At 39.1% G+C, this 27,514-nt stretch overlaps 1 protein-coding gene across 5 annotated transcripts in view; it reads right to left on the reverse strand.

Annotated features, from left to right (window-relative positions):
• Positions 1–27,514, reverse strand: part of SEC24D (SEC24 homolog D, COPII component) — a 232,051-nt gene that overhangs the window by 18,026 nt on the left and 186,511 nt on the right. For all 5 annotated transcript variants that reach the window (XM_075420895.1, XM_075420898.1, XM_075420896.1 and 2 more), the window contains 5 exons: positions 27,259–27,380; positions 22,513–22,624; positions 21,023–21,150; positions 2,476–2,614; positions 640–755 (listed from right to left, as the gene is read on the reverse strand). In XM_075420895.1, coding sequence (XP_075277010.1) covers positions 640–755; positions 2,476–2,614; positions 21,023–21,150; positions 22,513–22,624; positions 27,259–27,380 — 617 coding nt within the window. The remainder of the gene's footprint in view (positions 1–639; positions 756–2,475; positions 2,615–21,022; positions 21,151–22,512; positions 22,625–27,258; positions 27,381–27,514) is intronic.

Here is a 27,514-nt window from a genome sequence, read left to right on the forward strand (position 1 = left end):
CAGATGAAGTCACACTTGCAGTTTTGTAAAATGCTGGAAAGTATAAGTAATTTATGCTTTGAAAAGTATCAAATACAGTTCTCTAACAAAAGCAACTACAAATACTTAGAGTGACTTGAGTGGGCTTTGGATTGAGTTCTTCAGTGAGTTAATATTAGGAGAGAGAACTCATTCCATTGTAACTTACTGGCCATGATACTAAAACTACTCTTGCCAGGAAAAGATTACAAGGTCAAATTTGCTAAGGTTTTCAATACTGGGAAGGCAATTTAGGCATGTGTCTGTCTTCCAAATCCACAGAAGACACACACTAAAATCCAACAGTGCATCAGAATTTCAGTTGTATCCTCTAAACAGTGCAACATGCTAGCCAGCACAAACACCCCAGTTAAAGACTGGTGATCCATGACTTTGCTGTGCTATTTCTTATTCTTACTTGCTAGTCTCATACTCTGCAGCACAACAGAACAAAACATAATATTATAAGCTTGAACTCTCTGCATCTATCTACATTTTCTAGAATGTTCCTAGACTCTGATATTCAGCTTACAAGTGCATTTATTCTACTGTAGATATTTAAAGGACTTTGTTTGTTTTGACATAAAATTTTAAATTAGTTTACATACTGGAAATACTCACTCGGCAATAATCCAAGGTAGCAACATATTCATAAGATCCCAGAGATAGCTCAGGCCTTTCATAGTGGTCAACCCGTCGGCCAGTGTGGTCCAGATGTTGAAAGAAGAACGGAGGGACTAAAAGCCAACACAAGAACAGGAAAAAAACATTTATACTTTGCGGAGGAGGGGAACAACCCAACAATTTCTTTCAACAGATACAATGTACTAATGTAGGCTCCTCTGTTACTGATCAAGGGAAGAGTTTAAACACTTCTTCAGGTGGTAATTTTTCCCCTACCCCGACACTGGGTTGAAAAACCCCCACAACGTTCTAGTAATGTTAGCTCCTTCTGTATTTAGAGGACAGGGCATATTCCCCTATAAATGTCCATATGCTCCCACCTCTACACTGTTAGGCTTGAGCAGGCGACCCAGGCCACTTCCACAGGCCGCAGCCTGCCACCCTCAGGATGCAGACTGAAGAGTGACTGCTTTGTTAGTAGACACAGTCTGCTCTCAGCTAATTCAAATCACCGAGCCAGAGCTCTGCACAGGGACAGCAGTTAAACCAGCACTTTTCCTAAAGCCTGTACTGCTTTATCCAAACATACCACTCCACTGGCAATGGCTCTACAAGGCTGACAGCCCTGGCCTACTGGGCAGCAAAGTGCATTGGGTACATTACACTGGGAACCTTCTGCAGCTACAGCTAAAAGGTGCAGAACTCCAAAACACTAAGAAATCAAGTGGGTTTGCCACCAACAATTTATACACAGCTGGTCTAACAGTTAGAGTCACACTGGGGAAGAGTCATCTCCGGATTTAAGCTCCTCTTTCCTCAATCAATATATATTTAGGATGCTTATTTTTCACATTTTTGCCTGTAAAAAGTGTATGTGAGTGTGAGCGGGGGGAATATGCACATAGCTTGTTGGCCAATTTTAGTTCTCATTAAGGGTATTTGTTTTTTTTTTTTAAGTGCTTTCTGACTTGGATAAAAGACACTGTAGTAATACAATGGATAACTTAAAAATGACACTGCAATTTAAATCTCTTAAAATGTTCACGATGCATTTAAATTTCTCTTTATGAGAGTTCAAATTGCTAACAAACCATGAAATTTGTTATCTGCTACGCTTGCACAAACATTTGAGTGTCAGGCAGAAAAGAAGCTGGAAGCAGTCTGTCAAGGTTCACATTTCAGAGTTGAAAAGATTACTGTATTAGGGAAAGCACTATACCGCTGTGATCCATCTGAGGAAATCCAACTTGATACAAATGTCTAGAAAGGCTAGTTCTGGCAAAGATTTGGGATTTAGCCAAGAGCACAAGAACAGTTATGAGTCACATGCAGCACACTTGAACAAATATGGCATGGTATCTTCTGTGAAAACCAACACTTGTCACAGCAAGATTAATAGGTTATTTAACCACTGCATCCACAGTCATGGACAGAACTAGGCTAACATGGTTCTAAATATTTAGGTTTTTCTGGACATTTAGATTTCTCAAAGAAATTATTTTTTTCCACACAAAAGTTGCTTTCAGTTAGCAATGGAAGAGGCTTTATATCCTATGTTGACATAATATTTTTAAATAAAGTTTGATCGTATCAGACAGGACTTCACGAGTCAGCATCATTTTTCATACATTTATTTTTTTAAACTGTACTGAACAAATGTTTCTACTTTCTTGTGTAGTACTTTTTTTTATTTAGCAAATAGGTCTAGTCACTGCATCTCACTAAACTATTTTCTCACCAAGTCAGCAAGTCCAGAAAATCATTTTAGTGATATAGTTTCTTTTTAGTTTTACGGAATTTGTATGAATCACGGACCAGAGAAAAACAACTTACCATCATTTACACAGTTGCAAAATCCACACTGGTATCTCCTTCCACCTTCAATAAACTGCATGAAGGGACACATATAAGCTTTGCACCGGTTGCATCGGATTGGTCCAGTCTCACCATGGTTTACAACATAAAGAGGTGTCTAGATGAACAGGTACACAAAGTTATAAAACGCAACACAAACTTGAAACCAAATAAAGTCAGCTAGAAAGCCGCTGCTCAACGTTCGCTCTTGTTAGCGATCACCTGATCAAGAGACCGTTCATTGTTCCGCATTCACCCCAGATCTGCAGCGCGGCTGGCTCAACCCCCCAGATACCCTGAGGGGCTCTGCTTCCAAGTTCACAGGCGGTATTCTGACATTTATCAGAAAGAGATTAAGGATTCACACCAAAAACCTACAAAGTTTTGAAAGCACTGGAAGTTCAGGGCTCCCGGCTGATTTTCTCTGGCAAAGGGTTTTTACTGCTCACTAAGAGAAATCTGCTGGAGTTGGGTATTTTGTCTTCTCTGTCAGACTGAGCTTTTCCCAAAGAAATCTATTGCTGCTCATCTATTGCAGATGGTCTCTCAGACAAATAGGTGTTAAGAAGGCTCCTAATAGTTTGTCCTAAACGCTGTCCCCCCAGTGCTGCCATGTTACATGCTATACTAATGTTTAAATGTTGTTAGGTCACCAGCTAGAGTAGGAGACTCAGAAGAAATACTAATATTTATTGAAGGAAAGTACATACAGCAAACAACTACAGGATCTCAAGCACTTGTCAGTTTAATTACACTGACCATGCTCGCTTATAGCCTCTGCCAAAAACCACAGCTAATGCAAGACATTTTCCAGATGCCTCTTCCAGTAATAACCACGCAGCAATTGAAAGATGCCTGTGATTATACTTCATGTTAGAAAAGTCATACTTGAAACCACTATAAAAATGGAAGCTTGCTGAAGTATTTGTGAAACTCTACGGAGCATAAACTTATTTTGTATTTTTCTTTTTTTCTCTCACTCCCTTTAATCCCGGCTAAAAATCTCTGAACATAAGTGCAAGAAAAAAAATCCAGAGTTTGGACACAAAACAGATCTCTACAAGACGAAAAATGCTGACAGCCTTTGAATGCTAAAACATTGCCACTAGAATTTTTTTTTTTTTAAATTATTCTGACTCTTCTTACGGAATGGACATATTTCATCTATTATACACTTTATATTTTATTGGAGCATAAGAGTCTTTGAATACCTAGAAAATCATTCATATCCTTCTAGCATTTACTGCTTACACATATCTTATTGTTTGTTTATATTTTATAGAGACTATTTTACTCATTTATTTCTCCAAAGGGTTTAATGCTTTTTGCCAAGGATTTTATACATATAAGTAGATTTTTATTGCATGAGTTTTAAGTGCTGCCTCCTACACCACTGAGACATTATTTTACTTCGTGTTCTTTATTCTACGAAAATTGAGTTTAACACAAATTAACAAATAATGTCAGCTGGCAAAATATCAGGGTCATTTTGTAGACACAAAAGCCCTGGCTATAAAACCCGCCCATCAGCCACAACCGCTTAATAAGTTTTCAAACTTCTGGGTTTTGTTCATTACTTGGCCATTTTCTGATTATCATTCTGCTGTATTAGTTTAATGAGGCCTGGATCTGGTTTGCAGTTAATATTATTATAGTATCTGACCTGGTAGGGGAAAAAAAGACTAAAAAAACTCCTGATGCATTTACACACGTTGATTTAGTAATTTAAAACCTTGTTTTGATGCATTTAACGTTGTCCAAGAGCAAAGAAAAATTACCCCCAAAAGATCATAATTTGAAACACCAAAATTCAGACCTTGGCAGAAAAAGCATGAGCAAGAACAATCAAAAAATAAATGTCATGAAGTTCAGACCCTAGGTGTCTACATTCTTCAACATATTTAATAAATTACCTTCTCAAAGGCAGCAGAGAAAAATACAATGGGTTTTTTTCCTTGTCTTTTCATATTTGGAGTGGAAATTTTAGTTTCCTCCTCTCTTTAAGCTGTACTTATTACAAAGTCCTTTTTAAAACATGGGGTAAGAGCCTCAGCAGCCCAAGGGTTATGTTTGCAAAGATCTACATGCACTTTTAACATCATGTATTAAATGGTTGTCTTGAAATTACTGAGACTATGTGTAGTGCATGAGGTTAAGACATGAGCTAAAGTCTTAACAAAATAGCATCCACAGGCAATGTTCTGTAAACATACACTGGGCTGGATTCTGTTTGGTCTTGCCCAGAGAACTAAAGGATGAAACACCAATAAAAAAAAAAAAAAAAAATCACACTGCAGAAGCTAGCTATTTTTTCTTCCTAATAAGTCTGCAGAAACTTAAAAAAAAAATTAAGGGGAAAAAAAACCCAAAGCGAAACCAAACAAAAATGCATGCAACAGAATTAGGGATTTTGTCTAACAGAGAAAAATCCTGAAAAAAAGCCCTGTGTGTACCTTATTTATTCATTTGGAATTTTTTGAAATTAGATGAAATTTACATTTTAGTATTTTCTTTAAATAATTTAGAACATTACTTCAATAATGAACACATCTAATGAAAAAGCTATTTGTATGATAATTTCAGAATAAGCCCTCAGACAGGAAGCATCAAAACCCCACTTCTTCACGTGAACAACATAGTTGTGAAAGAAACTTTACCTCAAAAAGGAGAAATCTTCCAGTGCATTACACTGCAAGACTAGACATTCTACCCATCACGAAAAAGTCATTTCTGTTTGTGTATGTAAACTGCTACTGCATTTCCAACTGTCAAAATGACTTCTCAGAGTGAAGTAACTTTTTTAAAAAAAATAGGTAGATCTCCACAGGAATATACAGAGATAAATAACACTGTACATGCATTAAAAAGCATAAAATAAAGTATTAAGCTTAAACTTATGAATGCATAAAAGAAAAATGGTCATAAAAAAGACATGGTACTAAATGGGTAAGTATTCTCTGATGTGCTCCACTCTCTGTAGATGTCACTGTATACCAGAATATAAAGCAGAGATCTGTGTATGGTCCCATGGAAGTCAGCGGCAAACTCTCATGGGAGCAGGGGCATAAGATAAACTGTTAATATTTTTTTTTTTTTTTTTTTTTTTTTGTTTTGTTTGTTTGTTTGGGTATTTTTAAAACAAATGCAATACCACTTTTCCTTTGCCTTTCCAGGTATAATGCTATCAGCATTTTCTTTCTCTTCTCTCTCAAATCTCTACCAATAACAAATGAATCAAGATATTTACCGTAACTATTTGGACATCTGCTATACTTGTGGACTTGTTATGGCCTTACACCTCTCTTCCCCCTCATCTCTTCACAAACCTTTGTCCAATTTGCCTATCTGGAGAACAGAGACAGACCTCGCAAAAAGGAACACTTCGGTATTGATTGTTGCCATTTCACTACTATCAAAATACAAATATTTCTCAAAACCAATGATAATACTTGGTAGCTTAAATCTGACCGGGACACATAAAAGGGATTCCTTTTATGTAAGCCAAAAGAGTAGAAAGGCAGAAAGAATCAGTTGTGCTGGGAGGCAGACCATTATAGTTCTAGGTTAAAGCAAAGGTGGATTGGGTAGAAGAGATGGGAAATGCTGTAAGAGACCTGCATAAACTTTCCCTTCTCTGGAGCCTCAGGGCCCCACTGGAGTGCAAGTCCTGAAAGCCAATCTGATAAACCATAACTTATTCCACTATTAGTCCAAATATAGCTATGATAGCAAGGGTTGTATTTTGGAAATATTTCAGCAAGAACATCTCTCAGGAGTCAGAACAATGTCACAAAGCAACAGACAGACATTGGTGGCACAGCTCCAAGATAAGACACATCCATAAAAATTGCCAAAGGGACTGTAACCTGTGCTTTAAAGTCTGAGAAAGCTGAATTACTGTTCCTTGCTATAAAAATGAAGTCCTGACTCACTCCTGAGGGTTCCCTGTGACGCCTGCAAAGCATCACCGTATTCATATTGCAGGATCAGGGCCACAGCTGGAAATTTTCAGTGTAGGAGACTGTGATGAAGCTCAAGATTGTCATGGCCATCTCTGGAAAGGTGTTCCAAAGAGAAAAATCATTAGAGTGTCTCTGGAGAACAAGAGAGGCATATGCAAACCTGAAGAAAACTAGTCATTTATCACACAACAAAATAAAATATACGCAGCATGTACTTTCATTGCCAACTGCCATACAGACTGGGCTGCAAGAAAACATTTCGTAGCTGTACTGCAACACAACTCCTCACGTGTGACGGACACCGCACCTTGTCTTTGCCTTTTCCTGCCTACCACAGCCCAGGTGGATTCCTACCCACTCCTTCACACAGACCCTGTCAGTACAGTGACAAGCCTACATTAGGAGCTGTGGTTTTGCCCTTAGCTTGACTTCACCATCCTTTTGGCGCATTTAACACCCCAGCACTGAAACAACAGGAATGCTATTGTATTGAAAAGAGGCCCACACAGCTTGTGAAGTCTGGCTACATCCGAGAGGAACGCAGAAACTCCTTCCATGAGTGTAGTTTTCAGTTAGATCTGCGTCTCTATCACACCTTTAACCCATACCCACAGGAAGAGGAACTTGCCACCAGTTCTTCTATATACTTTTGAAGAACATTACCGCTGGAAGACATGGAGGGTCACTCTACACCATGTAACACTGTATACTACACATAACAAATTGCCTTTTCAACTGCATATTATCTCAGGGGCAAATGATTCTGAAAGCACACCCCATGAAAACCCCAGATTTAGGGGATCTAAGATTTCAGGACGTGTTTAGATGAGGGCTATTTGTTTCAAAAGGAAGTGTCTCACAGGTTTGGAGAGTTGCACAGGTATGTAACTCCTGATGACTTCCAGTATGACAGTTCCTTAAAATTCTATGCCATGATCAGCAGTACTACAGCAGATAAAATATCTTATGCTTCTGCTGTACAGCAAACACTAAACACTGTATTTGCAAGGCTGATTAACAGAAAAAAAGACACAAAACTGCCAACTATTCAATCCAGACAGTTCATTAAACAGACAAGCTGTGCAGTTTGCCAGGGCAAAAAATTCAGAAAGGCAGTGTTTCTAGAGTTATTATTTACACTGACATTGATGCAAGTCTAATTATTAAAATATTCATATGAGAATTTTAAGATATGCTACACAATAAAAATTTCTAATGCGCAGGGGAGAAGGCTGTTGGCCAAGCGTGGTACCACTGTCCCACATAAATCTTGTATTTAATTAGTACAGTATGAGCAAAAAACTCCTCCAGATAATCTCAGAGAATTTTCAGATGTAACACTGATGTTTTTGGAAAAAACCTAGGTCATAAACCAAACGGTCTCTGTTGCCTAGGACTCTTGAATGGGTTTGTTTTCTTTTATTATATCATCATAGATTGCTTTTGAGAAAGATTAACCAGTCTACAAATAATCCCTTGGTTTTGAGTTGCTTTACTGATTCGCATTAAAATGTCAAGAAAGCATGTCGCTTTGTGATGTTCCTACTGCCTTTTATCAGAAGCCATTCCCATTGAAGACAGAAAGTACTTGGCCTGTTCTTGGTTTTCAGATGTTGAACACTGTGATCCCCCTCAGCTGATGACTCCAGCCAGTTTGGGCTATCTCCTCTGCAGGGTTCACAGCAGGTTCAAGTATTTTCTGTAACACTGCTTTTTCATCTATTTTCTTGTTTGTTTGCATAACTGCAGCAGGGCTAAAGCATCAGCCATGTGACGCAGTATCTCTTAGCTGTATCCTGATTTTCACAGATCACATAAAAACGCAAGAAGCATGTTCAAATGTTCGTGCTCAAAAACTTTCCAGATCCAGGCTGAACATTCACCTGCACAGACAGCAGTGCAAAAAAAACCACAGCACGGTAGCTGAATTTCAAGTTGACACCACACATGGGATATGATCCAGTGTGTACTAAAATAAACAGAAAACCAGTTATTGATTTCAGTGGATCACACCCCAGACTATCCTTGAAATCCTTACTCAGCATTCCCTTTTTAAGGGGAGTATTGCAACCAACCAAATAAGAGTTGGCAGCGTGAAGAGCATAAATACAGGCTACTCTATTCAACATGAGAAGGATTTTTTAAAATTTGAGAAGGGGGGGGGGAAACATGTAATAGTGATACAGTTTTGATGTAAAGAAACACAAAATTAGTTAACTTAGTTCTTTAGAACTTCCATATCATACAGGTGACTAGGAGGAGACACAAAAAAAAGGAAAAAAGTTTACTATCCATGCCTAAGAGAGGCACCACAAGCTCTCCTGGTCATGGTCCCAGACCAGGAATACCAAGCATTAACAAGTCAGCGCTCTCCAGCACTTCTCAGCTTTGAGGTGCTGACTGTTATTTGGATGTACGGACATGCTGTATCTCAAGTGAAGGTCAGCAGCCAGGATTAACTGATGATATAAGCAGAAGCATGAAATTGGATAATCAAGAAACCGTGCTGAACAACAGACTTTCAAAATGTTAGCACTTTAAAACAGATCTCAAGCAAGATCTGCCTCAGTCCAGTCTATACTCATCCTAGCAAGAGTGGGAGCTGTGCAGAGGCACATACACAAGAAAAGAACAAGGAAACGTGTAAGAGACACAAAACTACCCTAGGACAGTGTTGTCATCACCATGTTGTTCCTCCCCCCTCATTCCTGTTAGCACCCCTGAGGGTGATATGCACATGTTCAATCACATGAGAGGACTCAGGTTCATGCCTGCACTAATCCACAGTTCCACTTCCCACCTATCAGTATCATGGATGGTCCAGCACTGCAGTCCTTTGTCTGCGATTTTTAGGCATGATTGTCACACTAACTGTAAAACCACTGGGAAATAAGAAAGGGGAGTTTTAGGAAGCTTCTCTACAGAAACTGCAAGGAGGTAGTCTAGCTTTATTGATCACAGGGGTTTCACAATAAAATCAGAAGTTTGATTTTCAGTGATGTGTTCTCTGTCTAGCTTGAAATTAATTCAGCACAGAACAAAAGATATTTAGCAATATATTTTATATAATATATATTTTATATATATTATATATTTTATACAATACATATTTTACAGAATAAATAGAACTCAAAGATACCTCATTCAGGCATCATTTTTATTTTTTGCAGATCACTGCAGGAGAGCTCTAGAGGATCCTCAAAATAGCAGACGGAATTTGGGCTCCAAATACTATTACTACTGACAACTTCTGGACAGGCACAGTCTCTTACCTGTGCTAGTTTACCCTCACAAAATTTTTCAAGACTGCTAAGTAAATCACAAATCTAGCACCACAGTTTAAAAGTACAGGCACAGCCTGTAACACACAAAGATAATGGGTAAATTGCGTATCAATTCTGTTTTAGAAGGTCAAACACCATTTCATGTAAACACAGCTGTGACCATTCCCAACATGCTCTAGAAGATCCTCAGGATAGCCAGTCAAGCAACACTCCAAACAGTACTAGTGGAACATGCAGCTCTAGGTTTAGGGAACAAGTATTTAAGTCTGTAAATAAACCTAAACGTAGCATAGTGATCTCTGAAGCAACACTTCTCCTAGATGAAATTCTGCATCAGAAGAACATTATAGATGTTATTCACGTATTTGTATCAAGAACAAAACCTAACTTTGGATTTCAGGACCATTTGGGCTTGCTGGGCTATCACCAACTTTAGAGACCAAATAAATGGGTTTTTTTCTTTTTATACATGCACACACACAGATGGATAGACAGATGTGTGTGCATATACATGTGTCTGTCTGTGTGTGTATATACATATATATATAATATTTTTTCAGCATTTGAGAGAAAAGCAATTACTGACTTAAGATCATGCATGTCCTCTACAACCTACTGTAGGTGACCCTGCTCCGGCAGGAGGGTTGGGCTAGATGACCCACAGAGGTCCCTTCCAACCCCTACCATTCTGTGATTCTGTGATTCTATGAAAGTCTGATGAATGGAGAGCTTCTCTCCTTCTCGAAAATGTGGAGTTGTTTTTCTTTTGTTAGATGGCATTGCCGTGACTTTTTAAACCGACAACTCATGTTCGCATTCCTGAAAACAACAGGAACTCTCTTTCTCCTATTTTTACGTAGCCAAACATATTAAAGAAAGAAACTTTAATCAGAAAAAAAGCATAGACAAGTTTAAGAGCATTTTAACTGGAGGTGGATAAAATGATCCTGCTTATCTGCAGGCCTTCTTGAACAGTGTTTATTAGTAAGCATGCCTCTAACGCTAATTAATTTCTTTCCACGGAAATCAGAAAGAACTTGGCATACCTAAGTGGCATGCTGCATTCACAAGCCAACTACAGTTAGCCAATTGCCACAGCGGTACTTAGAAAGCATAAGGAGAATTTTTGTCACCTGAACAAAAAGCAGCACCAAGTATCTTCACCTCTGTAGCAAGTATATCTAGTTTGATACCCTTTTTAAAAGTCAAGTCCTTTCTACAATGTTAGTTTGAAGGTCAACAGCAAAACTAGCCGTTACTTTAAAAATACCACATCAGGTAGGAACGTTCATACTCTGAGTCTCTCTACCATGAATACTTTCGCTACTACGATATCTGGGATGCTTGAAGCAGACTCCAGAACTTCCAAGCATTAATAATGTTTGTATGCAACTACCCTCCTCTCTTTTATTAACACTGAGCTATAGGTGTATGTTACAATTAAGGGGCTGTGCCGTACCGACTTAGGAGCTAAGCAATCCTGCACACAGCTGCTCTATTGCTCCTTTACTCTAGGGTTGAGGAGGTAATCTATGCCTCTATTTACCAAGCATGGATTACCCTATTCTGTTAAACTCCATAGGAAAAAGCAGCCCACTCCACCTATTTCCTATCTTACAAGAAGAGGAGCTTCCCTTCCCACAGAATTAATGAAGGGACATTCTGTAAAAGGAAGCTTAGTCTCTCTATTTTTCCACAGGACAGCATTAGAGCTTGCTATGATTGTGCCCTAGATATAACCTGGTGCAACGTTTGCTTGATACAAAAAAACCCCAAAACAAACCACCTAACCACAACATGCCCCCCCCAACATCAGCTTACTACTCAATTTTAAAAAAACATTTTTTCTATGTAATTACACACTTTTCATGGTTGCATCTAAAATATAATACTGCACTAATATGCACAGATAAGTAAGATATGTATAAGCTGAAAATGCAGTAACAACTTCAGTTTAAAAAGCAAAACACAATCTTTTCCTCCTGAACTTACTAAATACCAGCGTGTTCTGGCTCTGTGAAGTTTCCAAGGTAACTGAGTAACATCCCTGACGGCTTAAGGTTAGAGCTTGCACCGTCTTACAATGTTTAATTTACTGCTGTTGCTACGATCAGCTTTGGCCAGTGCATAAGAGGAGACAAACACACATCATTTCAGGAGAGCAACATGCAGCCTGTAGAGGAAAGCGCACACACAGAATGGCAGATGCCATTCAAACAGCTATTTTGAGTCAGAGGTATCTCACAATACCCAGAGTAATTTTCTACTTGAATGTCATTTTCATTGGCAAAACAAACAATCCATATTGTTAGCTAGCTAATGAAGTGGACATGAATGTTACTTTTTATTTCCCTTCTAATTAATGTTGCTTAGGCAGGTTTTTCTTCTGCTATTACCATTCTGAAGAACAGACAGTCTCCAACTTATCAAAAACTAATTACAACATCTTTAGAAAGCCATTTTCCTAGTCTAAATTTCAAATTTGTAAAAAATTAATCAGGAACTCTGATTAAAATATGAATAAGGTGTATATAAATGTCAAATTTCAAGTCACTGTTCCCACCTCTTTCAGAATTACCTCCTTACCGTAACAACAATGGTGCATGGAACAACATGCTACAGAAATATTTTAAAGAGTACACTTTAAGAGTATTTTAAAACATATGCTAAAAACAAAAGGCAGAAAAAACTAAATCAGGAAATTTACTTGAATTAGGAAAAGCTTGGCCGCCAAAGCCTTTGCTAAATTTGGCTCTGTACATTCATTCTAGTTACAGAGTGTAGTTACAGCCCAATAGGCTAACAAAAAACACTCTCCTAGATGATGAAGTCTTGGGAACCAGTCCAATTCCAAATGCTTTACTACCAAATGCAGACTAGCACAGGGCATACTCCATAAAGAAAGCCTCATCTAACACAGGATTTATGCACCTCTAAATTAGGCATTGCGAAACCTAGCTTACAGGCACTGGTCTTCAGAGTGATATAAAACTTTCTGGGTGAGGCACCTGGAGATGCTTGAGAGTTCTGGGCTCTCCATACCAGCACCCCAGAGGAGCTACACAAAAACCTCAAACATTAACCTTGCGCTAGCTAGTTGAAAAAAATAAAATAACATTGACAGAGCAACAAAGATTGTCAAATGCCCATCCTGCTCCATAGTTTTGGCAGACGCAGAACTATGAGACTGGAGTTTCACAGTTCTCTCCCAAATGAAGGCATCAACAAGGATGCTTTGGAACTTATTTTAATATCTGAAAAACGAAGGAAATAGTAGGGCTTAGGCTCACACTTACCAGCGTGGTATACAGTAGTGACTTCGGAATACAAGTTTATGCTACCTGGACAGTGTCTATATGGATTGATTATTCCAAATAGCTCGACAATGGATTGGTTGTAAAAATACTAAGGCAGTCCTAAGAACAAGGAGGAATGTCTGGTAGCACGGCCCTACCCTGAAACAAACTGGCCTAGTTGTGGTACCAGTGTGGTACTGGTGCATGTGCTCTCTTTCTGGTCCACTGACTTCCGTCTGTAGAAATTTAAATGGAGGCAACAAATTTTTCCGTACAAACTGGTAAATAACAGCGGTCAGCCCCACTTCCCTGGAGGGTAAAAAAGTGTTTCAACATTGTCAGACTAAGTGTCCTAACTATTAAGTCATATCATATTTGCAGGGCTTCTAATCTCACTGCGCTTTAGAAAAACATGACAACTAGCACAGATTACCTTGCTAGTGTGACCCACAGACATTGACAAAATCCTTCTCTGCTGGATCTAGGACAATCCAGAGACCAGAACTGCTGAGCATGCAAAGCAATCTGTCCCACTTACAACTGAGAGATAGCAAAATATTATCTCCTCTCTGGTCAACAGCTGCTCGTTTTGCTGTGGAGTACTCATTTGAAAGGAGGAAGCTTTTGTTACCTACACTGGAGAGAAGACCAGTATTGCCAACAGACACGAAGCTATTTTGAATAACCTAGATATAAAGGATCATATGAAGTCTACACAAAGGAACAATGTCATTAAACATTCAACAAGCTCGGATATTTCATTTCCAGTAGCTGTGGATACGAAGAAGAATCTCACTTATGTCAGGTTCCAAGTATATATGGGGATTACAAAGTTACAAGCCAACACTGAGCAGGGTGAGACATTTCAAAACAGACAGCAGGGCAAAACTGTCACCAATCTCTCTTTCAGAATCTTTTCATCAGAAAGTTTTCTTAAAACTCTAATATCTTCACAGTTTAAAAAAAAAGTTTACCAGTAGTATGGATAATTTTATTGTCTAACCATGCAATTCCTGTCTAAAAAGACTCACCGTGTGAAATTGCTGAACTCTAGGTAAAACCAATTGCTTAGAGAAGCTTCAGCACCCAAAAGGAAAGAAGGCAGCAACACAGAAACAAACTCTGCAAAGAACTTTGGGGTGATCCCAGAGCTGCAGACCAGCAAGTCCTACTTCCACAGAAAGCAAACTGGTAGATACTACAAAGGAGGAGAACATAAAAAGACACATAGATAAATAGGACATACAGAGGAAGAGCTGATGTGGCTCTTGCGGAGGGATGTCATGACATACAGTTCTATCAAGAGTCAACAGTCAGCCACCAAGCAGATAAACATGATCTAGTTGATATACTGTATTTCTTTTGAAAAATGTTTTTTGACAGAATCCCTCATCAAAAGCTCTTAAATTAGCTAAGCTCTCATGCAATACAGGGGAAGGGCCTCATGTGCATAACTAACTAAATAAAAAACAGAAATCAAAGGGTAAAGTAAAAATGATGGCTTTTTACAGTGGGTAGATGTTATCAGCAAGCGCCTCAAGGATCTGTTCTGCAGTCTGTGCTTTTTAATACATCCCTAATAGAAAGAAGCAGTCAGTAAGATGTTTAGTTGGAATCACTTCGTACTGCCTGCAAACTAAGCATTCCTCACTCTCCTCAAATCAAAGTTCTGCATGAGCACATAACCACTAATAAATCCATGTGTCTATATAAAAACATGCTTCCAACTAAAGCTATGGTCTGCTCACCCTTCTTACTAGCTACACAATATAGACAGCAGAACCAGGGTCCCCACTGAGCCCAGGGTAGATTGTAAGAGTCTGTGGATTTCCCTAATTCTTCATATTTATTTAACATTTGAATTATTTATTTAAAACTCAAAGGAACAGACTTGGGGTCTAAAACAAATTCACACTCTGGTACTTGACATTGTTCTTGAAACTAAAAAACCCCCACATTTATAACACTGCATCACATGCTAGATATTCACCTCACTCAATTTTTAGCTTCTGCTAACCTTACAACTCTTCCTAGGAAGCCATACTATAATTCCTGCAAAAACTATAGCTTTCCAAACAGCTCAGCTGCACTGGTCATTAAAGTTTGCTATTCTGAAAAGGTTAAATGGCTATTAGCTCATGAACACCAGCATTTCTGAGAAGTAATTCCATTCCAATTTAATCTTTCAACTAGTTAATTAACTGAGGAGAAAATGAAAAGTGAAATATTAAATTTCCACCAATTGATATTTCTTAAAAAATATTCAAATAAATAGGAAAGAACAAAGTAGAGAATGATGTCACAAAACTACTAAGGAGCAAAGAAGAAGGTAATTTAGATATTTAAATATTTAAAACTATACATAATTATTTGGAGTAGTTTATATCTGCTTTTCCAACATGAAATACTCTTTTAACTACCTTTTGTTAGCAAGTAGTATTAAATGTTAAATTAAGATCACATGGTTTATTCAGGCTCTGGAAACATTCATACATCTCTAAAACAAATTCATGTAGGGCTTGGTCTATGATGATAACTGTGAGAGACAGTTTATTTTTATAGACTGTTGCTAAAGCACTGGTGGACTAAAAATAAGTTCTGTCAAACAATGATACTGTATTTTCTGTCTATAACAAACAAATACTTTCCATAGATCATCCAAATCAGGAGAGTGAAAATGAACTGTTATTTTTCAGAAATAATAAATAAGGACTTGGCAAAGATAAGATTCATAAATGCCTAGAGCTGTTAAGAAAGACACTGGATGGCGGGGGAGGGGAGAAGGGGATTAAGGCATGAATGTTTTAACAGCCTTTGTTTCAAATGATGTAGAGCACACATGTACTGTTCACTAGTTTATAATTTTCTAGACTGGCTGTAGGTTTTTTGTAGCAATCTTTGAGAGACTGTGTGCCCTCCATGGATTTTGTCCCTCTGACTTTCGACTTTTGTGCTAATCTGAATTAATCAATTTCACTTGCTCTGCTCTTTGGCAGCTCAGTGCCTATACGCTGTGTTGCTAACTTAGCTGCTCTTGGGATATCATACACAACCCTGCAGTGATCTCTGTTGAAAGGTCTCTGCTTATGCCTTATATTCACTCTCACTTGTGATTTAACATCACTGAAGTAAAGTCTCCTTTGTGGACTTCTCTTCAGTGTGGTCAGTTTTACTATTCACATTTTGATAATGGCTTCCCTAGAATTTTCATTGTGCAGTTTTACAAGGTTACATGTGAGCACCTGAAATCCTGCATCTCAGCTGCATTATATCTTTCTTATTCTTTCAACTATAAATTGATGTGAAGTTGAGCTTTCTTCTCTTGATGTGAAGACCAATATTCCGGCCTACTGGTATATTTTTATGTCTTGCTTCATATTCACTTATGTTGGCCTTGTGTTCTCTCAACTCAGAATTTCCACCAGACTTCTAGATGCTACGGAACTTCTCAGACACAGTATTACTCCACAGGGTCTCAATTGCCTGGGGAGTTTTTAGCAGGGTATAAAGCAACAGCATCTTTGTCTTTTCATTCCACTACATTTCTGTAATTCTGAATTTGTTCTTGCTCACTGCAGGGGCAAACCCTGTTTGTTTTGGTGCTCCCCCCCAAAAAGCCCCCACATTACACTTTTTTGAAGACATGCATGACATTATTTCGTTTAACATCCTTATCTAGCAGCATGATCATTTTACTTTGTGTTCTTATTTTGTTCTACAGGGATAATTTGTATGTCATTCTTCAATGAAAATGGAGACGCTGCTGTTCAAGTTTGTGTATTTCTTGGCTCCTGACAGTCTTTCCCCACACCTTAATTAAAAAATTTTTTTATTCACTTTGTATGCTAACTTTCCCAATTCACTTTTGGAGATGGGATAGCAGCCTCTGAGTGTATACACTCCACTTTCCCCAAAAGAACCCACAGCGACTAATCAACTTAAATCTGCCTTTCAGACATGCTGAAATCCTGAAAATTTTTCCAGGTTGGACCTCCAAACTGCAAGAATATTTCTGAGAAAACTACTGTTAAGTCACTGGATCTAAACTTTTTATTTGAAAGTTCCCAGGACCTTTTACCTTGATCTCCCTGTGTTCTTAGTCTAAGGAAACAAACATTCAAAGATGAATTTCCAGTTGACTACTGTCTCTGTGAATGCTATTGACAGCCTTTTTTTTTTTTTTTTTTAAATTGATTACAGACATTAGGGAGCGTTCCAGGCTCTGTCAGCTGGAGCACTATTGATTCTTCAGAGTAAAATCTGAAAGCAGAGACAAATGAAAAACATCTAAATGGTAGAACAAAATGCTGCTAACCTGCAGAAGCTACAGTAAACTCCAAACAGAATTTCTCATAGGATCTACTTGTCAATGAGTAACAGGAACAAAATGCACTTGACCAAAGTGATGCCTATCTTTCTCATTAGACGCTCAAGTCTGCCAGCTCCAGGACCCCATTACCTTTTCCTACTCCCTCCTATCCAGTTGCTTTAGATGAATAATCTCTCAGGCACTGCTTCCCGCTGCCTGCACAGCCAAGAACAGCTCAACACTTTGCTCTGACCGTCAAAGTGTAAACTCAGCAAGAGAAGCTAATCAGAGTGCACAACCCTCCAGCCGGTACCAATATGTAACACCATTTACAAGTCATCCACCACAACGGTGAATGTGTTCTACTAAGAAGGAAAATAAGGTCCGTACAATTGTGCCCTCCCTCTCGTACACATATCTAATTCTACTGGTGTCAGTAGACTTAGCTGTTTCACTGCTTTTTGACTAAATTTTTGGTGCATTTCACATTATACAGTGACAAACAAAGCATGGTTAGGAGAAAATACGATCCATAGTTCTCTTGATATTATTTAGGTCACCTGGACAGCACATAATGCTTCATCAATGGAAAAAACAATCCTCTCAATGAATCAGAGTGCACACTCAGGATTGGCTTCCAGAAAGTAAGAACAAGCCATCTGAAGACTGCACTGAATCCTCGTATTATTTAGAAATGGGAGCAAGGTAAGGTTTTTCCTTTGTTTCTAACCATCTTAGTGCAGTAATGGCATAGGGAAAAAAAAAACCCAAACAAGACAGACATGAATTCTATGGCAACAGATCACTGAAAATGCAAATCTATTTCATATACTATTTTAAATTCATCCTCAACTATAAGTGATGATCAAAGCAAAATACCAATGAATTAAGAAATGTATTTATGGAACGCTCTATTATTACACTAAAAAGTCTATGAGTCACTTGAATGACTGTGATAGCCCATAGCTTTTTAATACGGCTTTACTAACACAGAAAGGCATGGTCTATGTAACATGCATCACATTGGATTATGAATATTGTGTCGGTTTCCTGAAGTCCTTACTTCAGGAAAAGTAGAAGTGAGATAGATCAGTTTCTCAGCTGTTCCTAACCATACTAACAGCTGCACAAAGCATCTGTGGCCATTTCACATCCATGGTCCACTAAACCCTTGTAGCCATTGCTTTTCTTCCTTCTCCTTCGAAAAGAAACAGAACTGAAATTCTCTGGGTGCTAACACCGAATATATTAGAAACTGCAGAAACAGAGACATAACTGCAGCTGAAGCTGCAACAAAGGTGAACGAAGGGAAACTATTCATTGGAAGGCTAGAAAAAGAAATCGTTATTTTAAACAGTTACTACGTACAACATGCTGTCTCTCAAGAGAGAAAGAGATTAGACAGATTCCCACTTTGTACTGGCCTGTAACATGTGATGAGCATCACCTGTAGGCACTGTCAAAAGGCACTTAAAGGCATCCATAAGATAGGCTAGATATTCCGAAATGAAGAACGTTCTGTGCCTTGCGGTCGCTAGTTTCAGCCAGAATGTACCATACAAGGAAATTCAGAAACACACATGGGCCCCTGAATGTATTTTACCTCTATAAAAAGCCCAGTTCTTTCAAATTAAGTGGCTTTTCAGATTTAAAGTGGTTATAAATCCCATATGGAAGATCATTTTTATTAAAAGATCTTAAGAGCAAGATCTTATTTTGGCAGAAACAGTGAAGACAAAGTGCACAGGCAAGCCTCAAAAAAACTGCCTCAGCTAAGACTGCCCAGCGCTTCCTACCATCTCTTCAGTTCTTATAACTTAACCAAGCTACAATTGTTCAGACTAAAATTTTCCACACTGGACTTATGCCAATTTTGAGAGACATTTTTCAGATTTTTTTTTAGCCTCTTCCAAGAAAGAAGCTAGAGAAAAATACACTGCCCTTTACAGATTAATGAATTCCACTGACCTTTCCAACAGCTTGAGAGCACTAACACTTCAGAACGGGTGGGTCACTCAGTAGATCTTGTTGCGAACTCTGGGAAAACCCTCCTGAACTTGGCCAAGTAGAAGTGCTGATTTATGTATGTAGAAGAGATATAGCTTTTACCAACTCATTGATCAACCTATCCAAACACTATGCAGGAGACAGGGAAGCCATGCATGGGGTACACAAATGACTAGAGAGGCAGACTGAAAGCGAAAGATGCGCAAATGAAGAGCCAACATGGAAGCAGAATTGTAAGTGCCACCTGGGCACAGAAACTGGGATAAAGTGTAGTAAAGAGTAAAGAGAGGCTGGTAAAGTGAATTGGTGGAGAAGCAACAGCAGGAGTTTCAACTAGGAGAAAATGCGGAGAGGTAACAAGCAAAGTCTGAACATTCTCCTCAAGACCTGGAATTAGACCCAAAATTGCTGTCTAGTAGACAAATGATGAGACTCAGTATCTGCAGAACCACAAGTAATACATCCTACTTCCCTGTGGACCACAGAGAAGATAACTACATACTGCCCTGCTAAAATAATACTCTTAATTCAAACTACAGAGGTCTGTTGCATTGGAAGTTATCCATCCTGATAAAGAACAACATCTGTTTTTTTCCAACGTATTTTTTGAAAAAACCCTAAGAATTTACATGTCATAAAACAAAGTCAAAGAAAAATCAAAGACTGTAAAACCAAGAGCTGAAAGTCTTTGCAGTTTTAATTAGGCTTTTCTGTGCATGCATTTTATGAGGAGTTTTTGAAGACACAATCACATACTACAACTTTCATGAAATCCCTGGTTTTCCTTCCCAGCAAACAGCACTTTGGAAGTAAATCAGTGCAGCACATGAAAAGTGAACACATTCTGCAGACTTTTGTTGCAGAATTCAGCAGCTGTGCAATGGAGGAGGCAGGAGTTGAAGAATAAGAAAGATGATCCTACAGACAGATGATGCAGCTAAATGCTGCACTTGAAAACTAGTTTTATCTCTGCTACCGATACAATCCTTTGGGGATGCCAGGAAATCTGGGCATCTGTTTTAAGACCACAGAATACTGCCAATCTGCAGAAATACTTTGCAGACAAACCTGGGGTATGTTTGGAGTATGAAGGGCTATTAGAGATGGTCATGTGAGAAAAGGAATTGATTAGGTCAGTGCCTCGAAATGAGTGCCAAAAATGGGTGGTTACATTTGTCTTCTTTCTATGACTCAGCTCATCCAAGTAGAAAATACCATTCTCTTCTCAGTCTGTTCTGAAATTGAATTATTTTGTAAAGAACTAAATGGAAAAATGCCATTTTTTGAATGTAACTGTCCATGTCTTAAAAACTACCTGACACAGTTTGTGGTTGTCCTCTTTTAATGTCTTCATCTATGCCTACGGAGTTCCAGCAGAGCAAGCAACTGACAAAGTTGGCAGAAACTAGAGGCAGCTGGGGGAACACCAGGAGCCTAGCAGTTCAGATCACACAGCCACCACTCTTGCACCTTTTCTAAACAAAGATTTTTATCCCTTGAAGTTGCATCATGACCCAAGTGCATCTCAGTCTTCTGCCACCTCTTCTGTCTCTCACTGCTTCACAGTCAGAAGTAAAACACCCTCAACCCCAATCCAATCAGAGAAGGAGAAGTTTGTAATATTTAGGAGACAAAACCACATAGGACTAATACTCATTTAGCCCTTACCTCATTTGGTGGAACAACAGCAAAAGGCTGGATCACAGCTGCCAGCGGAATGCGAGCCTGTTTGGCCATATCTGAAGACACTGGGAAGCAGTAGGTAGTACATCGGATATAACGAGGGCTGGCGTGGCCTAGAACACCCAACATAGCATACAGAATGAAAGACTATTAAAAAGGAACCTACCTGTCCCAAACACAAACCAGAAAAATCAAAGCAACAACGTAAAGCAACAAGTGCATATACTAAGTTAAATACATGCTTTTTTCCCTCCCATGCAAGCTTCTGCCCATCTCTCCTCTACATATGTCCGTCCATTGCCTGCCCCTGTGCGTAAATCTTGTCTTGCCATTTGAGATTAAAGCAGAGATTTAAACATATCAAGAAAAAAACCACAATTATTTGCAGTAAGAATCTCAACAGAGATTAGTTTGAAACATATCATATCTAAGATCTTAAAAGAAAATAATATGGATTAAATTCCCAATGGAAATGTCAACTCCATATAACAAAACGCTGCAGACTGATATCTACTGTTAAGACTGCTCTAATAAGCTAGCTCCCATTCAGATAATAGTATACCTGTGTTAACATTACCATGCTCAAATGGTTATCTTGCAAAATATAGAATGCTAAAATCACCACACCACTTCTAGCACACTTAGCTCAACTCCCTTGATGAGGAAGTGTGCTGTTCGCTGCAGACAAGAGCACTGAAAGGCAACAGGAGTTCAGAAATCGGCTTCCTCATGCTCCTTTTTTAATCATCAAGCTGCAGCTCTGCTTAGTTTCTTGACAGGAATTTCTTTTTTCATCAGAACTTCATTACCCCTGTCTCTGATAATGCCAAAAAATCTTGATGTGTTTGTACATTTTATACAGTTTATCCAAGCACTGATAAATTACCACTGGACTAAATGACACCATCAGGTTAATCTGTCTTAAAATACAAAGTCTGCCGTGAAAAGCAGCACATGGAATATTGTACTTCCAGAATCTAGGCAGAAGCAAAGGCAGATACACTGGCCAAAGGAAAAAAACAAGTCAATTAAACAGCTTGTCCGCTGCCTCCATCGCCCGAATAGAATTTTCCAAGATTTATATCTTAAAACATAAGACTGCTAGTCTCATTGCTTCTTCTAGTGTCCATCTTTTAAAATTTCAGATTAATCCAAAAAGGGTTTTCAACTTGAAATTTAAAACCTTGAAAAATTCTAAGTTAAAAAGAAAAGTCATCTTAAGTATGCATGGTATTATAAAGGTCAGGAAGGGTAGCGGAGCTGTTAACCCAAGGTGTGAAAATTCAACTCCCACTTACTCCCCCCTCCCCCCCCGCCTTTATTTTTCTTTAAAGGGAGTTTCCCACTTCACATCCAATTTAGAGTATGAGCATTGTATTCAGATGGAAAAAGCAAGAATTTAGTCTGTCTTTTTTTTTTTAATTATATTTGATTTCACCTAGAAAGACTCCCAAATCAGTAACAAGGAGAGCTACCTTGGTCTTGGATTATGCAGTCTGTGGTGACAAGAGGAGGAACCTGTCCTCTTGTGTTTGTAGCATAGATCTGCCCTCCCCTAGAGGCCTTATCATTTTCAATTACTTGAATCTGATGAATAAGAAGCAAGAACAGTATGAGAAAGGTAAGCCATGAATTCATTTACATTCATAAACAGTTATGCTAACATCTACGCCAAGTAACACTATTGACATTGTCTTACACAGAAGTGCTATAAACTTATCACAATACAGGCTCTGGGACACTGAACAACTAGAAAACTATACACTCAGCTGAGCAGTGTAACTCATTCACAGCTGCAGTTGCCTGTTGGAACTCAGGGGTAACACTACACATTGGGGTGGATAAAACCTACATACAGTGAACAAATGAGTTATTTAGAGTAAGTATATCGACTGCTAGGAGGGCAGACCTTTTCAAGAGGCTAGCCAGCAAACTGAGGAGAGTGATGATGTAAATAAATCCTTATTACTGAATCTGACCTTCCATTCTCCCAGATCAAACTGAAGCGCAAGGCTGCATCACCTTACTCGGATGCCATATATACCAGATCATCTTCTGTAGGACCATACTTGTGCCAGCTGCTGTTCTTCATAAATGAATGTACAGGTAACTTATCAGATTGCAACGGTGGGAGGGGTTAGCCCTCATTTCTCCTGACTAGGCTCCATGCACAGGGTGGTTAAGAAACAAACAATAATCTACATAGCAGATCACCTTCCTAGCTGAGCTGTATTTCAGCACTGCCATTTAGAAAGCAGCAATTTAAACTCCTGAGAAAAGCTTTGTTGGCCATTAGGTAGTATTTCAACACTGGAGCTCAGGGTTTTCATTCTCTAGGTCAGACTACCATGTTGTGAGCTTCCTCCTAGAAAGAAAGTAAAGGAGAGCAATCACAGAAATTTTTATTAAAATGAGGCAGCTCTGATCATGTACAGATCTACTCTGGTTGAAGCCTATTTTACAGCAATTTACAATGTAATGTCATGAAATGCTCATGAAGCTGGCTTTACTACTGAACAAATTCCTTTCCCATACACTTCCTCTCCTGTCACTTCTGCACAGTCCCTCACCCCTGTTTAAGTCTGATACTTTTCAGGATATAACTGAAGTTATATAAAGAAGTATTTAGTTCCACACCATAAACTAGATCACTGAGATGATACCGTTATTCCTCCTCTTCCCTCAAAGAAGCTATCTTTTCAGTAATCTAGTTTAGAGTGTAGCTGAACAGCTGCATGAGGCAAGAGGAATGAGACAGGGAGATTCTGAAACAGGCTTTGCCACTGCTGCTGGTATTCCATGGAATTGTATCTTTACACTGCACATGAATTTCTAACAATAGCTAGGGAAGTTCAGAAGCCTCTGTTGGAAAGCAAACAGAGAAGAAAAACAATATTAGTCACATAGAGTCTATTGATCATTGTCCAAGTGGTATTTCCTAACACACTGGAAATAATCTGTGGCCTGTAACTTCTTTTTTCCCCAATAAAGTTTTTGTATTGCAATTTAAACATACAATACATTCTTCAGAGAGCTTGTTATATCTTCTGCTTGATTACTTTTCCCTGCCTCCTTGGCTTGTATACTTATTGCTATCTCTTGTAGTAGAAGGAAAAAGGTTTTGCTCTAAAAAGGTCCACTGGCTGAAGAAAGCAAATCACTTTCAGACTTAGCTCTACAATGGATCAATGTACCATGCTATTTCACAGTTAACGGGCCTAAATATATCACTGTTCTTGGAAATAATTGTTGACAAAGCCCAGATGCTAGTTTTCATAGATGCTGTCAGAGCCGTAACAACCTCTAGCATATGTAAGAAAAATATAAATCAACAACAGATAAGAAGCAAATTTATCTGGCAACATTACTGTAATTATATAATGTAAATATAACAAGAGAATTACACATGGTCATACTTATTCCTCATTCTGAATTAGCTTTTTGCCCTTTACAGACGTTGACCCAGATCATGTTTCTTTTAAACATGTCATTTTGATCCTCGCTGGGCTGCTTAAACAAACCTTTCAACCTATTTTAACATCGCTGTCATAGTCAAGGCTGTTTATTCTACATGCGTAATTGAAACAAGACATCAGTCCACCCTTTCATGCCAGGCCTCCTTCTCCCCTCCCCTCCTTTTTCTTTAATTAGACATGACCATTTTATCCTTCTTATGTAAAAAGCACCATACTGAAACACCTGGAATGACTGACCTATTAGGGGCATTTGTTAATTACACAGACACTCACTTTAGTTTTTTTACACAATGTTTTTCAGTTACATTTAACTGGAAAATTCCCTTTAGCAGAGACAACTGCAGTTGTTACATTAATCTCTAAGTGATTATCAACAAGCATTTTTCCAAAATTCTGGGGATTTTACTTCAAAGCCATCACTGGATAAAACAAATAATCTTTTCTAGTAGGACAAAAGAGTATTCCAACTTAAGGAAGCAGGGCTGCTCCCTACTAGACACTGTCAGGCTTTTACACAAATGCTTTTCCCTCATCTCAGTGGAACACAAATTCTTTCCTGTACAGCAATACTGCCTCAGCAGAGAAGTGGAAGACTCATTCACCCAGACTAGCTTACAGTGTAGTGGTTAATACATTTTTTTTTAAGAAGAAAGTTCTAGGTCAAAGGTGCAAGATACAGTCTACCTCAAGAATCCCAACTCTCCGAGAAGCTTTTGACTTGTCCGGATGATTGCCAGAACCAGTATAAGTGTGTGCATCAGAATGTGTTTTCCCCATGAGTCCAAGCACGTTTTCTCCCTTTATTTCAATCCACTGTTCTCAATAAAGAAGTTAAATGCAGCCTGCATCTGACTAGTTATTCCTTCGGGTAACAATTAGACTACTTCATTTAAAAAGGATGGACACAACCATAACCTTGTTTTCTCTTTGTCTAACACCATTCTAAGCAGAAGAGACACTGTCCCACCAGCGCACGTTCGGGTGTGCATCAACAGCTGAGCCTCTTCAACCTGTATGAAGCTTAAGCATTAAGTATATTCCAAGCTACTGAAATCTTTACAAGGCTGCAGCAACTGGAAGGCTGCTCAGGCAAATAATTCTAGTTGCCTGGGAAACTCCTGAAATCAAACAGTGAGGTGGCTTTTGAGCATGGGACTTCTCAGCATTTCCAGGACGGCAGTTTTAGAGTTCACATACCTGTATTCTGCACAAATTCTACTTTAGGTGTCTATCTATTACTAAGTTTAAGCCTTCAAACCTTCTGGAGCAAAAAGGAAACTGAAATGGAAATTGAATCATGGAATCATAGAATCATTAAGGTTGGAAAAGACCTCTAAGATCATCAAGTCCAACCGTCACCCCAACATCACCATGCCTACTAAACCATGTCCTGAAGTGCCACGTCTACACATATTTTGAACACCTCCAGGGATGGCGACACCACCACTTTCCTGGGCAGACTATTCCAATATTTTAGTATTTTTCCTAATATCCAATCTAAACCTCCCCTGATGCAACTTGAGGCCATTGCCTCTTGTCCGGTCGCTAGTTACCTGGGAGACCAACACCTGCATCACTACAACCTCCTTTCAGGTAGTTGTAGAGAGCAACAAGGTCTCCCCTCAGCCTCCTTTTCTCCAGACTGAACAGCCCCAGATCCCTCAGCCTCTCCTCATAAGACTTGTTCTCTAGACCCCTCACCAGCCCTGCTGCCCTTCTCTGGACACACTCCAGCACCTCAATGTCCTTCTTGTAGTGAGGGGCCCAAAACTGAACACAGTACTCAAGGTGCAGCCTCACCAGTGCCAAGTACAAGGGCACCATCACCTCCCTACTCCTGCTGGCCACACTATTCCTGATACAAGCCAGGATGCCGTTGGCCTTCTTGGCCACCTGGGCACACTGCTGGCTCATATTCAGCCGGCTGTCGACCAGCACCCCAAGATCCTTTTCCACTGGGCAGCTTTCCAGCCACTCTTCCACAAACCTGTAGCATTGCATGGGTTTGTCACACAAGTGCAGGACCAGGCACTTGGCCTTGTTGAACCTCACACAACTGACCTCAGCCCATCGATCCAGTCTGTCCAGATCCCTCTGCAGAGCCTTCCTACCCTCAAGCAGATCGACACTCCCACCCAACTTTGTGTCATCTGCAAATTTACTGAGGGAACACTCAATCCCCCCATCCACATCATTGATAAAGATGTTAAAAAAGATCAGACCCAAAACTGAGCTCTGGGGAACACCACTCGTGACGGGCTGCCAGCTGGATTTAACTCCATTCACCACAACTCTCTGGGCTCTGCCATCTACCCAGTTTTTTACCCATCGGTAAAGTGAAACTTGAAAAAGTGAAAGGTGAGGAGTTGCAGTGAACACAAGTAATCCTTCAGTACTGCTCACTGCCACACTGAGAATCTTGTTGAAAATTCCTATTTAAGTATTTGGAGTCACAGGTATGTCCCATGTTAGATAAAGTTATAAAGCCTCTTCAGTACTAAAACTAACATTATGCACTAATTTATCCAAAACTGACAGCACAGAGTACCAAACTGCATGTAATTAGGAAATTGCAAAAACTGGAACACACCTTGTGAACCAAGCCATGTAAGCGCCATTTTATTTATTTTATTATTTTATTTTAACCCCACCAATTAAAGTAAATACAGTATTAGCATTGTCATTCCTTTATCTTAAATGTGGCAGAAATTTACTTTTATAAAAAATTGTGGCCACATTACTTACTGGGCTTGGAATAGAGTCAGGATCAAGCTTCTTCTGCTGTGGGCCTGGGAGCTGGGCTGGACCCCCAGGAAAAGCACCAGGATAAGACAGCTGAGATCCTGCCATCTGAGGACCATAGTTTGCTGCAGAGTTACAAATGACAAGTCATTTGAAGTATTTGTGTTATGAATTTTTAACATCAACTTTTGCCATACAATTCATTCTTACCCCGCTAAACACAACTTCTCCTTCCCTCAGCAAGTAAAAGAAACTGATT

Source organism: Opisthocomus hoazin, chromosome 5, assembly GCF_030867145.1.
Source record: "Opisthocomus hoazin isolate bOpiHoa1 chromosome 5, bOpiHoa1.hap1, whole genome shotgun sequence".
NCBI classification, from domain to species: Eukaryota; Metazoa; Chordata; class Aves; order Opisthocomiformes; family Opisthocomidae; genus Opisthocomus; species Opisthocomus hoazin.